Below are 14,122 nucleotides of genomic sequence, written 5' to 3'. Positions count from 1 at the left end.
AAAGATTAGATTTTTTCCTAATTGCTTAACGCTGATGTCATGTGTACGCAAAATAAACATTGATCTCAAAGTGAAAGATGAGAAATAGAACATGAACAGCCTTTCAAGGTAAACTTTATCCAAGACAATTCTAAGAACTGTGGGCCAGAATCTATTTAGGCACTCCTCAGGGACCTAAATCTCTTAAAAGCCTAACAGTGGAGCCAATTTCTGATACTCCTCTACCGGTGATGTGATTTTCAGTAGGGAAATCTGCTAAACATCCTCCCTTGAGAGAGGGAACCGCCCTCCCCCAGAGCACCCTGCACAGGTTTCTAATCACATCCATGTAGACGTGCTGGTGACATCACGTGGTTACACTGAAAACGTGTGGTGACTCATACAATGTTCCCGACAGGCATGACGGCAACGTGGCTAGTCAGTCTTCGAGGGGCAGAGAGACATGTTGGGGAGAGAAGGGAATGCTGGGAGTAGTGGATATAAAAGACTGGCTACTGGATGGAAAGCTAGATTATCACTTCCAACCCACAATTTGTCAATCCAGCATAGTGGTGAAGACTATAATTTTCTAGTCAGTGCTTTATAAGCAAGGTCAGACAGAAAAGAGCTTCCCTAACAATCGTTGAGGCCTCAGTCAGAGAATCAAGTGCAGCCCAACGACCATCTTCTGAGACTAGAATGTGACCCAAACAATCAGTGGGCCTGGGAAAAGGCCCTCTCTGTCTACTGTGAGGAATGGGAGCCATCCTGTGTCCAGTCGGCTGGCTCCTCCTGAACGAGGACAGCTAAGGACGAAACGGACAGGACATCATCACTCGACAGCTCCACAGAGGGCCTCTGTACTGCACTGGCACACATTAAAGACCAGGTGCTCCTGCTGCAGGCTGACTGCAACACTGCCCGGATACTCGTAGAGATGTGCAGCACATGCCAAGCGGTGGGTGCAGCAACCGGGTAGATAATTAACATGAGTAGGAACACTCAGAGCAAGCGCGCTCTGGCTGACAGAAAAGCCCAGTGGCGTAATTACTGTTTTCTTATCAGCTCACTGTCTGTACACATTTCAAAGCCTGGTTGGTGTTAGACTGCTGTGTAAACATCAATAAAATCCCAAAGTGCCAGACCATCAGCATTCTTGGGCACAATGGCTTTTTGTTTTTAGTGTTTTCGTTCTTTTAAAGATGCATTTCAGGGTTGCAAACATTAGGAAGAAGGATCTCCGTGGTTTGGACTAATCTTCAAGTTTGTAATGAGTTAACATCTCCCCCAAGTGAACATTTATTATGAAGGCTAATGAACTGCTTTCCAGTTATAAGAACGCTTTGAATTCAAAGAAAGTAGGATTCACAAGCAGAGAATATACTGTTTATTAAAACAAAGCAAGAGAAACAAAGGGCTTCTTCCTTCAAAATCCCTTCTATTTTTAACAGCTTTAATCAAGAAATGAAACATACAAACGCAAGAAATATGTACAGGTAGAAAAAGTGTGCATTCACCAACCAAAATGCAACATTAATTGAAGTGAAACTAAAGCAAGGCTTTGTAGTTGCGTGGATGTCCCTGGGGGACAGCAAGTCAATGCTTATCAGCCTTCCTCAGAAGAGACAATTTTGATTAATATCAGACCCATCTGACTCAGTCTATTAAACCCTGAAGGAAGGCTATCTTCAGATATAAAAGATATGTCTTTGATTAATAATTCTACCCTATTGCCATTCTGAGCATTAACAACTATGTGGCACCTCTAGAAAGAGAGCGCCTTTGAATTCTAGGAAGACGCGCTTACTAAAACACCCAGGTTCAGCACAACCACTTGTCGGCTCTCCCTCCCGAGAAGGAACCCAAGTTGCAGAAATGTCACCAATGGAGCAGAAACCTAGTTACATAATTTATTTCACTGTCTGCAGATTTAGGGTCAATTTACTTGCAACATAATTCCTGCTTGAAGATAATGAAATCTTAATAAAACTGACAAAAGCCTGAAGACAGAGGGAGGGACTGGTACTACACTACCCGTCAGCTGAACCCCTAGGTCCGACACAGCTTACACCACAGTCTCTGAGCATACTTCCCTTTGCCTACCAATGGTTTCAAGACGCATATAAGGAAGGAAATTGCTTAATCCACCATAAAGAAGCTCTATGCTCTGTGTAGCTAATGTGGAATTGTCACACAGGGGTAGAAAGAAATCAATTTCATTTCGGCTCTTTATTTTCAAACTTCTGCCCAATCAGCACTGCTCTTCTCACATTAGTGCGTTTTTCCTGATGTTCATGATCAGCCTTCTGCCATATTCTCTGTAGTCCACGGGCTTCACGTCCATCACAGTGGCCTTAATTCGAGACTCATCCTTTGAGAAGAGAAAAGCAGTTTGTGAACGAAGGAAAGCCCGTGGCCTGGAGCAGTGGTGATAACCCCCTTTGCTTCAGTGGCTTCAAGGATCCCAGCAGGAGCAAACACAAAGACATGCTGGGTTCCGCGTTCAGTAATCCCGATGAAAAGAAAATGACGAGTGCGAGCAGAGCGCAGAATTTCTGTGGCTGGGGGGAGTGGACAGACTCCTCCCTTCATCACAGACCCCTTGTCATCCTTTCCCCATGCTCCCACTTGGAAACCTAGAACCCAAGTGCGACGGACCTTAGAGGGCTTATCAAGTTCAACTTACTCTCTTTACAGAGGGGGAAAAAGGAACTCCGAGAGGGTGAGTGACTTGCCTGAAGCCACACAGGTACTTCGTTTTTTTTCCTTTCTGTTTTTTCTCCCCAAATCCCCCCAGTACATAGTTGTATATTTCAGTTGTGGGTCCTTCTAGTTGTGGCATGTGGGATGCCACCGCAGCATGGCCTGACGAGTGGTGCCATGTCTGCGTCCAGGATCTGAACCAGCGAAACCCTGGGCTGTCACAGCGGAAGGCGCAAACTTAGCCACTCAGCCGCGGGGCCAGCCCCACACACAGGTACTTCTAAACGCTGAGTGTGGTGTAAAAGAAAGGAGGAAGACCTGGCTTGGGGCCCATCTTAGCTCTCTGTACTTCGCCTTCCCTGTCCGCACCATGAGGGACTGAATGACCCCTCCAAGCCCTCCCTGACCTCGCCCCACTCTGACACTGGATCACAGACATCTGACTCCCTCTCTCATTTATTGCTCACAAACCAAACACATCTATTAGCAGGCATTAAGGTTAAGATCTAGTAATAAAACAGAATGAGTAAGCTCTGCAACAAGCAGGAGTGTTTTCAGAGTTCTCCCTCCTCACTCGTTCACAGGATGGAACAGCGCCTTTGGAGGCAGAATGGGGTGAAGCCCAGAAGGGCGCAGAGCCTGGCTCCGGCTCACGTGCTTCAGCTGCTCAGTAACCACCAGTCATGTTTATAGGCATGGTGAAGGGCAGAGCTCTGCAGTTGGACTGCCTGTGCTGGAATCTTAGTGCTGCCATTTGCTAGCATATGACTTTAGGCAAGTTACTCATCCTCTGTACGCCCACAGTTTTTCACTGGTGAAACAGGGCTAACAAGGGTTCCTATAGATAGGGTTACTGCCAGGATCAAGTGAGATAATACACATAAGGCAAAGGGTATAGAGCAGTATCTGGCAGATAGTAAGTGCTCAGCAAATGCTGTTTCATTATGACTACACAACTCCAGGATGTTACGGCAATGTAACAAGGAGTTTTCAAGGTAATTTTAACTACATGTGGTCTTTGATTCACATACTGATTTTAGAATCCAGACCTTGTGAAGATGTGAGTGCACGAAACACATTATCATTCTTTTTTAGTACACAAACAAAAATCCCCCAGGTTTTAACTGAAAAGCATTTTTTCTCCTATATGTTCGACTCTGAAGAAGACATTTAACCTCTCTAAGTCCATTTCCTTATCTGAACACGGGATAAAAAATGGTACTTCAGGGTTGGGAAGATTCAACGAGTAAGAAAAGCAGGGTGCTTAGCACTGGCTCTGGCAATTAGCAACTGGCAATTGGGTCTGGCACAGTAAGCAATTAACTGACAGTTAATACTATAATGTTGTTATGGGTGACAAACAGCAGTTTCCCACTGATAATTAACCCTTCTGCAGCCCGGGTGATCTTACTTACATTGAAGGTCTCTAGTTTGACCCTGATCCTGAATGTGAAAGATCGGAAGTTGGCATTCTGGAAAACTTCCTCAAATGCCTGCTCATTCTGCAAAAACAAATACAAATCTTTAGGCAAGAAAACTACTGGACCATTTGAAAATATCTATGAGACTTTTAAAAAGACTTTGTGAAAAGTGTCTCTGAAAAAATTATCACCCCCAGTGGTTCAAAATTACTTAGGAATGACCAATCTAAAGGTGATTCCATTACATAAAACTTTTAATTCTAATTTTATTAAAAATTAAAACAGTCTACCTAGATTAGTCAAGTTCAGAGACAGAAAGCAGAAAGTGGCTGCCAGGGGCTGGGGGAGGGGGAAGTGGGGAGTTAGTGTTTAATGGGCAGAGTTTCAGTTTGGAATGAAGAAGTTTCAGAGATGGATGGCGGTGATGGTTGTACAAAGATGCGAATGTACTTAATGCTAACGAACTTATACTTAAAAATGGTTAAAACAGTAAATTTTATATGTATTTGACCACAATGAAAAATTGAAACACTTTTAGAAAAGACATTTCTAAACTTCAGAAATTTGTGATGGAACAGATGTGAGGCCCAGTATCTTCATCATAATTTAAGAATTGGGGGGAAAACACTCAGAAAAAAGCTCAAGTTGTCATATACATTATTTCACCCCGTTTTTACAGCTACTGATTTGGTGAGCGAGTGAAGCAGACAGGTGAAATGAGCAAAGTTAAAAAAACACAGTCCTCTCTCTTTTTCTCTCGCCCCTCAAATACTATTTGATTAAGCTGCTTTCTTAAAAAAAGGTCTAGTAAACAGAGAGGGACTAGAGAAAGCATTTTATATAAATATGCATAAAACAAATTTACAATAACTTTATGTAAAATTACCAGTTCACATGAGCCAAGACTATCTTTGCAAGCCACACGAAACATAAAAGCTTTGTTGCTTAGAACTCTTGTATAAAGGTTACTTCACACACACAAAACAAGTCCTCTGGGCTTTCAGACATGTAAATAAAACAATGCATTAAACCTCCAGAAGATTACACCAGCTGCCATTATTCTGCTAAGATTGGGGAGAGCACGGAGCACACACTCTCAAATATCATGGTTTCTGAGGGAGGCATTTCTACATGTCCTCATCCACCAGCAGTAAAAACAGTCAAATGTAACAAGCTCATAAAAAACTCTGCAAGGCTGCCTCAAGCCTTGAACTCTGATATGAAAACAAAGGACCAGGCAAAACAGATAAAAGATGCCATCATACTTTAAAGGCAATTCCAGTTATTCCTATAAAAGGGCTTGTTGGGATTATTTTCAGAGAACTCATGGACAATTTAAAAAGAGATGGGGGCAGAGACAAATGGACAGAACTGAAGACAGGAAAGAGTAAGAAAAACACATCCAAACAAATGACAAACCTTTTTTTCTTAGTGGCTTCTACAAGTATTCTAATCAATTTGGAGGAAGTAGAAAGATAAAATCTATAGATAGATGCTAATATGTATGGCCCAGAAAATACAGCTTTTACTGGTCTTCTTTACATGTTTTATCTGAGCAAACACCTTTCCTAAGTTTAGCAAAATTAGTTATCTAGTCCCAGGATTAAATAAACCCAATACATGAAAATACAGATTTATAAAAACGAAATGGCAGTTATGTTATGAAAAAAAGTTAGTTCTAAGAATTGCATCTGATGACATGAAATAACAAGTGAATTTAAACCAGGATTTGATTCAACTTTTCAGGATGGTGTTTATTATGTTAAAAAGGCAAACTGGTCCTTGAGGTGATTGCAGAAGGTGCCCTCCCAACCTCAGTGAGCACAGGCGCACCACCCCAGCGTGCTTGCAGTAACAAGGAGAAGTGGTTTATCCTTGTAAAGGGCTGGGGTTTTTTTGTGAGGAAGATTGTTGCTGAGCTAACATCTGTGCCAACCTTCCTCTATTTTGCATGTGGGACGCCACCACAGCACGACTTGATGAGCGGCATTTAAGTCCATGTCTGGGATCTGAACTTGCGAACCCTGGGCCACCAAAGTGGAGCATGCGAACTTAACCGCTGCGCCACTGGGCCAGCCCCTGTAAAGTGCTGTTTTGAAAGCACTTTTATATACATTACTTCATTAATTCGTTGTTAGCACATCTAAGACGGACAAAATTAGACAAAATCAGATGAGCTCTCAAATAATCACCAAAAAGAGAAACTGTATACAATACCATAAAGAAACACACCAAAAAATATTAAAGAGCAAAAAGGGGGTGAGTGTTACCACACAGGAATTATTAGAGTAATAATAAAAGATGTGGCCAACCTTCTCTTTTAACTCCCCGAGATAAGCAGTGTTTTGTCCAAGGATGGCCTCTGCAGACTCCTGGAAACAAGTGACCCACTGATTCTCTTGAAAATCAGCAATATTTACCTAAAAAACACAACTCTATTATTTCAGCAAAGAAATAATAAAAGGAGATTAACTTTTCCCACTCATTAAGGTAATTCCCAAGGGAAAAAAACCACTACCACTATATATACTACATTCTTTCTAAAGAATGTGAAAAGTATCAGAGAAATAAGGTTAAAATCTAAGTCTGGATCACAGCAGGAACACGCTCTGCTGTGGATGCGTGATTTCAGATCTCAGTGGAGATCCGGCCCAGCTAAGTTCTCCTTCAGACGCAGAATCCAGGCACACGGCACAGCTCCCCTGCAGCTGCAACGGCCTTTGGACTAAGGTTGAATGAGCCTCCAATGAGTTGGGGCCAGTTCTCTGCGTTTTGCATTGTATGTTCTTCAGTCACTAGGAGGAGCTCCATGAGACAGCTCTAAGTCACTGCTGAGCATCCCAGACAATTTAAAAGCCTGAGCTAAGGGCCTCTGTCCAGTCACCAAATTTACCTAGCAACAGAAATGAGCAATCTAGTGTGTCCAATTGGACCACGGTGTAAAATTAAATAGGGGAGAGTCAAGGAAGAAAGTGGATCACAAAGAATCTAACTGCTAAAAGGTACAAGTAAAAGGCTTAGTTTTATAAATAAGAGAGCAAAGGTTTTTTTTAAGTACCATTTTGATAATTTTATATATTCATTTTGCATATACATGGGCTTTAACTTCAAAAGTTATGATGAAAAATAAGGTGACAAGAAAGGTTAAAAGCACTCACAAACATAAGGGAATGTATCACATAACGGGGCTCATGCCTACAGCTTACCCCTGCTACCCTCCTAGAGGCAAGGGCCCCGACTCCACAGGACGAGGACAGTGACGACAGACACACGGGTGAGCACCACAGGAAACCAGTGTGCTGGGCACTCCACTTCGAGGTTTAACAGAAAGGCTGACAGAATAAAGTATCTAAGACAACTTTCCTCATCTTAGCTCAATGGAGTTTATAGTTTACAGAAAATAAGAAGCTTAAATGTAGCACTTTCCTGCTGAACTGACATTTTAAGGGGCAGTGAGAATGTAGAAAGGGGAGGCAGAGTCCTTCACTTTTTTATCTGAAAAGATTTCATAAGAGTAACAGGAAATTTTTTAATAGTCTTCATTCAATAGTATTAACAATGGTTTTCAAATATTTTAACTGTGCAAACTGTCAAACAGCAAATTCTAACACCTTCACGGTATTTCACTCTACAGATAGTAAAGGAACTAACCAGTAGAATATTAAGGATATTTAAGCTGTATTCAAGTTTTCAAAATAAACAACAGGGTAACAGACAACTTTATAGAGATGGAACATCTGATTGTTTCTTTAGAAGAAATTCCTTCCAAGTGTCTACTATGTCAGAAAATAGAAACATTTTTAAAGCTTCTGATATGTTACTGTCAAATCAACTTCTAGAAAAATCTGACAGCCCATTTTCTGGTACTTTTATGATCAATTAGTCTAACTATTTAAAAAATGTACACACTTCATTTTAAAGCTTTTTAAAACAGAAAGAAACAATTCTTACAATGCAGAAAAGCCACAATCCCACATCAGCATGCAGTCACATTCCTCTGAAGTCAGCTCTACTAAGGCTGGAGGAACAGATTACCCACAAGAAAAATAACTAAATATAGGCATCGGCTGTAGAAGTATAATTACTGCTCTCCAGAAATGCCATTTCAAATTAATTTATCTTCATAACAGTTAGCAAGCGAGCGCCACCAATGCTGTAATTGTACCACATGCTCAGCAGACTAAAATTGGCTGGGTATCTAAATGCAACTTTCTGGTACGAAAAAAAGCTTTTAGTAGGAGAAAACAAACTGCTATAGAGTTGAGTGAAAGGCCCCTTCCGTATTTATAGAACAATAACAAGCTCTTTAGCACTTACTCATCTGCAGGCTTCCTACGGTGAGCTATCTTGTTTTTGCTATTGTCTCTACAGTGCCTGGCACTTGGCAGGACTCAAGAAACACCACAGTGGTTCTCATCTACCCATTCTACTTACTGACAGGATCATGCGGTACTTGAAACTGGGAAATTCACTGTCACACTTCTCACAGCGGTATAATCCATTCTGCTGATCAATCACTTTCTTATTGCAGTCCTGAGATGGGCAGGCCTGATACATACAGTTCTCTTTGCGAAGATACACCACTGTCGCCACAGAGCTAAAATAGTCCGCCTTCAGGAGAAAATGAGTGACATGAGACATTGGGCACTAGAATTACATTCAGGATTGGACTTAGAGGCCGCCCAAAGCTTGTCCTTTCGGCTCAGTGTAATGTTTATAAATTCTAAGCCTCATGATCACAACATGATTACAGAGAATAATTCATTCTGTAGTTTTAGAAATCACTTGTGCTGACTACAAAACCCGTGAATGTAATAAACAAAGTTCTAAAGCATATAATTTCTTAACAATAAGAGTTAATGATAAACTAGACTAAATTAATTAAAACTGAAACAGACTACACGAAAGACAAAGACCTGTTCTCCCCACTCCTCTGACCTTCCAAAGGCAGCAGATCCAGGACTACAGAGCAAGGCAGTGAAATCCAGGGCAGCTGTGTCCAACCATTCCTCCCACATTAAAAACAAGAGCAGTGATTTCTAGGGCCTACATCCACCTTTATCTTTGTCTAGGCCAGGGGTCAGCAAACTTTTCTGTAAAAAGCCAACTAGTAAGTATTTCAGGCTTTACATGCCTCTTGGTCAGTCTCAGTTGCAGCTACTTGACTCTGCTGTGGTGGTGCAAGAGCATACACAGACAACACAAAATGAAAACACGTGGCCGTGCTCCAACAGAACACTGCTTACAACAGGCAGCAGGCTGGATGTGGCCTGCGGGCTGGTTTGTCAACCCCTGGTCTAAGTGGTCAAATTCAGCAGAACGCAAAAATAACTGAACAAGCACATTCAAAGTGGAGAAGCCGCTGAGTAAATGCAGCCAGGACTAAGTCACGCGCTTGAGCTCCATGTTGTTGTTATTCATTTTGCACTGTAACTCTCATGGAAAGGAGATGGGACGAATACTTTTTGGGGTGGGCAGTTCCCTCTGGGTGTACTCTGAATTCAGAGCCAGGTCAGCAGCCTCTGGGGCTTTCCAATGTCTCAGATCACAATAGACAAAACAATAATGTGGATGGTAAAAAGCTTGGGCGAGGCCTCAATCTAGAAGGCTCTAAAAAAAGTCAGTCTCCTAGGAGAATGCCTAAATAGTTTTTCTGAATTTCTAGGCAAGGTCCAGATTCAAAGCGTGACTTGAAAGCTTCAGTGCAAACAGGTCTCTAGGCCTGATTTCTTCTATTACACACCCTGTACCTTTAGATCTAAAGGACAAATTGGGTGACAGAGAACCCAAAGAGCAGCTGTTCCTATAACGGGACAACACAGGTCTGTCCAGTGTTTAGTTTTCAAGATGCTGTATAAAAGCATTGTAAGTTGCAACTGATGACAATGATGGATAAGGGAGTACAGTGAAATGAGACAATAAGGAATAAAAACTATATTGTACGATATGAAAATAATAAAGCAGGAATTGCTGTTTTTGGGAAGATAAAGGAGAAATAAATGATTTAAATATTGAATTGCTGACAGAATACAGGTTGAGACCAAGATGGGAGGAAGGTCATTAAATCCAAACATTGAAAGGGAAGCTGCAACTAACGTCAAACACCAGAGTCAATTCTTGTCAGAAAATACAGGCAACACTCAGCCCAGGAAAGGGTCACACTCTACAGCCAGTGCAAGCACACGCAAACCGCCTGACATCTGGGCCTGACTAATACTCAGTGTGAGCTAAACCCCCAAAATCATCTTCTTGGTATGTGGACATTTCAATTTACAGGAACAATCACAGAAAAGAAATACGGACCTGAAGGCAGTTCATATTATAACACAAAGGTGGGTTATTACCATGTCATTAAGATCCTTCTAAGAATCGAATAACTCTCTAAGTCAGAGTTCTCAACATTTTTCTGCCTCGACACACCTGAGGCATACAACAAACTATTAGTAAGCACAGCTCCTTCACTCTGGCAGCAACTCTCAACCAGCACACCACGCTCTGATCAGAGCCCGAGTCAGGAATCACAGCTCTGAACTAGTGTCTGACTGCTGGTACCAGAATCAGGTTTGAAAACTCATCCTTTGGCATTCTTTAAGTGCTTTGGTGAAGAAAGTTAGGAAGGCAGGATACCTTGTCACCTTGGCCCAGGTTCTCCGATTTAACCTCATATAAAGTTTTCCAGTTGGTGTTGCTCCCTCCTGTTCCTCCACCCTTTAGATCAGAGATGGAAACACCATCTAAGGCTTGTCCTTCTGAGTCAAACCTGAAAAATAAACAAAGAATGACAGGTACTTTAGATACTTATCAAATATACTACATGTTTCTATATGCCAGATACAGGCTATCCACTCCCCACCCAGCTTTCATAGGTCATGAGCACGTGGGCTGCAATTAGTATCATTCTATCTTAAGTCTACTGAAGAAACGGAATGACCTCTTACTATCTCAATTGCTTTGATGCCCCCCAGTGGTCAAGAAAGACAGTGCCAAAGTACCACAGAACTTTTTCTTAAATTAGCCTTGCATAGCAACACTGGCCTGAGGGCCCAAGGCCCCAAAACAGTAATTTGGAAAGTCAACAAAAAAGCAACAATGTAGAGCTCTGATACAGTTCTTTGGGCTACTGACACTCCTTGGGCAGCAGCTGTGTCATCATCACTGAAATGTAACAGTATAGAAAGTGACGGAGTCAACATATTATAACCACGTAGCAAAAAATGTTCCCATGGTGAAGGATCTTTTAAGCCTGATGTAGAGTCCAAAAGATTATGTAACCCGAAGTAATTCATTAGAAGATATTATCTGTTTTCTTGTAGATTTACCTTTTCAGTGAGATTTAAATTATGTCAATATTAAAAACTAATTTGTATGAAATTATTAAAATTGATTATACTTCTTGATCACATACCAGCTGATATGAAGGAAGGGGGCCAGGAAGAAAGTGGCTCAGGATCATACTTGTGACAGGAAGGAGTCAGTTTGAGATCACGCCAAAGTCATCCAAGAGGACGATAATTAAAAACTAACCACGTACAGAACAGGCTCCTTAAAAAGAGCCCATCTAACAGAATAGCTGCTGCCCTGAGCTGCAGACAACTGCCTTCTCACTCTGTCAGGTAAGCGGCTAAATCCATCACAGAGGCACAGCAAGGTCCATAAATCTGTTTCACCACCACTAGCTACACAAGTTTACGGTTTCAAAAACTCCAAGGAGACATTTGCCACCAAAGACAGCTCATCAGGAGTCAACAGAGCAAGGAGAGAGGCAGTGCTTCTCACAATAAAAATTTCACATTGTTATAACCAAGATCTAAACGTCCCCAATCCTTGCCTAGGTGGTGTGCGTGCACTGAACTTCTCTTTGATCAATGCCAAGTTATTTTCTTCTGGAGACAGCCATGTCTTTTACGTTAACCAGGATCACAGTCATTGACAAGTAAAATAGAAGACCTTAATGTGGGCACACAATTAACTTGAGGTCAAGCTCCAGAGGTTGAAAGAAAATCAAGCAATAAGGAAAAACCAAAGCTGTGGTTATTTCTGGTTAGACTATTAACAGGCCTTGCCTTATAATGGAATGCCAGTGACCAGAATAGTTAAATATAGAGACACGTGGACCATACGCATGAAGCTGTCTTAAGACTCAAACCGAAAGCGGGGCGGGGGGGCCGGCCCTGTGGCCGAGTCGTTAAGTTTGCGCACTCCACTTTGGCGGCCCCGAGTTTCCCTGGGCGCGGACATGGCACCGCATGTCAGGCCATGCTGAGGCGGTGTCCCACATGCCACAACTAGAAGGACCCACAACTAAAAATACACAACTATGTACTGGAGGGATTTGGGGGAGAAAAAGCAGAAACAAACAAAACAAAAAAAAGATTGGCAACAGTTGTTAGCTTAGGTGCCAATCTAAAAAAAAAATGAAAGTGGGGACATGGACATGTAACATGAGCTAATTCTTTAGTCACTTAAACCCTAAGACATTGCTCGAAACCGACACCCTTCCCTCTGTGACTACAGCTATACAAACTATTTAAGCTCAAGCTAGTTAAAGTGTTTTCCCTGACCGCATCCATTCTTGCATAGCATGTTTCAGTGTGAAGTGTCTTCTGAGGCAGAGTTTTAACACCCTAAAAAGCTAGATACAGTGAGGAGATTTTAACAGGCTCTCTTCATACCCTGTGTGCTTTGAGAATAACAATATAATGCCAACAAAAGCCCATTGTTCCCACTGCACTTTATCAGAGTCTGGAGAATACACACTAGAAGATGCGATCGGCACCAAAGACTGGACAGAACAAGAAAGCACTTTCCCTCCCAACACAGAGAAGCCCACAGCTTTACACCTAGCAAAGAAAGATGGCTTCAGCTGACAGTCCTTCAGCACAAAGCTGCTGAAGCCTGGCCTCACCCTGCTTCCGGCAGGATCGAGGTCAGCTTGCAGCACTTCCATTCGAATTGCCTCCTCTGACTCTGCAGGTTTGTCATGAGATTACAAGTTTGTCAGTTTAAAGGTTTTAAAGCCATCCTCTCAGAAGGCACGACGTCTCCAAGAAATACAGGAACTGCCCCATTCAGCACTGAAGCCCTCTGCTCAGCAGACAGCACACAAACTGATCATAAGAACCAATAAGAACCAAAAGAACCAGCTCTTCTCAAAGCCCAGGCTCAAAAAACCCCTTTGGTTAGCCCCATGGAACCTACCATCCACGGAGCTTGTAGGCCTCTGAGATGTCAGGATTCATAATGACCGTGCTCGAAGACAGCACAGAGAGGCTCCGTCCACCAAAATCAGAAACTCTGGCTCCTTTGATAGCCATCACGGGTTGTCTAGAACCATCAAACCTATCAGCCTGCATAACAACAAAAACACCAAATACAAAGAAGTGTCACTGCAGGAAGAACACAGAATATTTTTACAGAAAACAGTCAATAGTAGAGTGAATGCAATAAACGGTACATGGAATCTACACCAGATAACCTCACACACAAGAATCTGCTCAGAGACACATCACAACTGGTCTAGAGTTAAAAGAAAGAGCATTTCACTATGTAAAACTGACATAGCCAATCTCACAGAAGCAAATCAAATAAAGGATTTCAAATACTCCATACACAGCCCAATCCTTCATTAGGAAGGGTCTACATGGCCTATATGGCCAAAACCCCACAAATCACAGGACAAGACAACCACTTAAGAAGCTCTGCATGTCTCCGCCGTTCTGCACATGCTCTGACTGCTCAATTCAAGTACTTACATCTTCTCCCCACAGAGTAGTGGTCACCACTTTCCCTGAGGTGTCCATCAGATAGATATTTCTCTTAGAAACTTCTCTGTTGTTAGACTTCACTGTGATTTTAGTGGCATCTTCATAGCTCTTGCAGATCCCAATTATGTCTAAAATGTAGACACAATGTTTTAGCACGAGATGGTCAAGGATCCCATGATAGCATGACAAAGGCTGAACGGTAAGCATGTAAGTCTCACACCTCCCCTGCATGCTGCAAACAAAACCAATAATCAC

At 42.1% G+C, this 14,122-nt stretch overlaps 1 protein-coding gene across 1 annotated transcript in view; it reads right to left on the bottom strand.

Moving 5' to 3' along the window:
* Positions 1–1,343: 1,343 nt before the first annotated feature.
* Positions 1,344–14,122, bottom strand: part of RPA1 (replication protein A1) — a 63,843-nt gene continuing 51,064 nt past the window's right edge. The window contains exons 11-17 of the mRNA XM_070562909.1: positions 13,856–13,995; positions 13,302–13,450; positions 10,731–10,863; positions 8,538–8,714; positions 6,416–6,523; positions 4,098–4,184; positions 1,344–2,350 (exon numbers count right to left, since the gene is read on the bottom strand). Of these exons, the coding sequence (XP_070419010.1) occupies positions 2,246–2,350; positions 4,098–4,184; positions 6,416–6,523; positions 8,538–8,714; positions 10,731–10,863; positions 13,302–13,450; positions 13,856–13,995 (899 nt within the window). The 3' untranslated portion in view covers positions 1,344–2,245. The remainder of the gene's footprint in view (positions 2,351–4,097; positions 4,185–6,415; positions 6,524–8,537; positions 8,715–10,730; positions 10,864–13,301; positions 13,451–13,855; positions 13,996–14,122) is intronic.

This window comes from Equus przewalskii, chromosome 10 (assembly GCF_037783145.1).
Source record: "Equus przewalskii isolate Varuska chromosome 10, EquPr2, whole genome shotgun sequence".
Classification (NCBI taxonomy): domain Eukaryota; kingdom Metazoa; phylum Chordata; class Mammalia; order Perissodactyla; family Equidae; genus Equus; species Equus przewalskii.
Note: the sequence above shows the minus strand (reverse complement) of the source record. Positions and strands in the feature narration are given on the sequence as shown.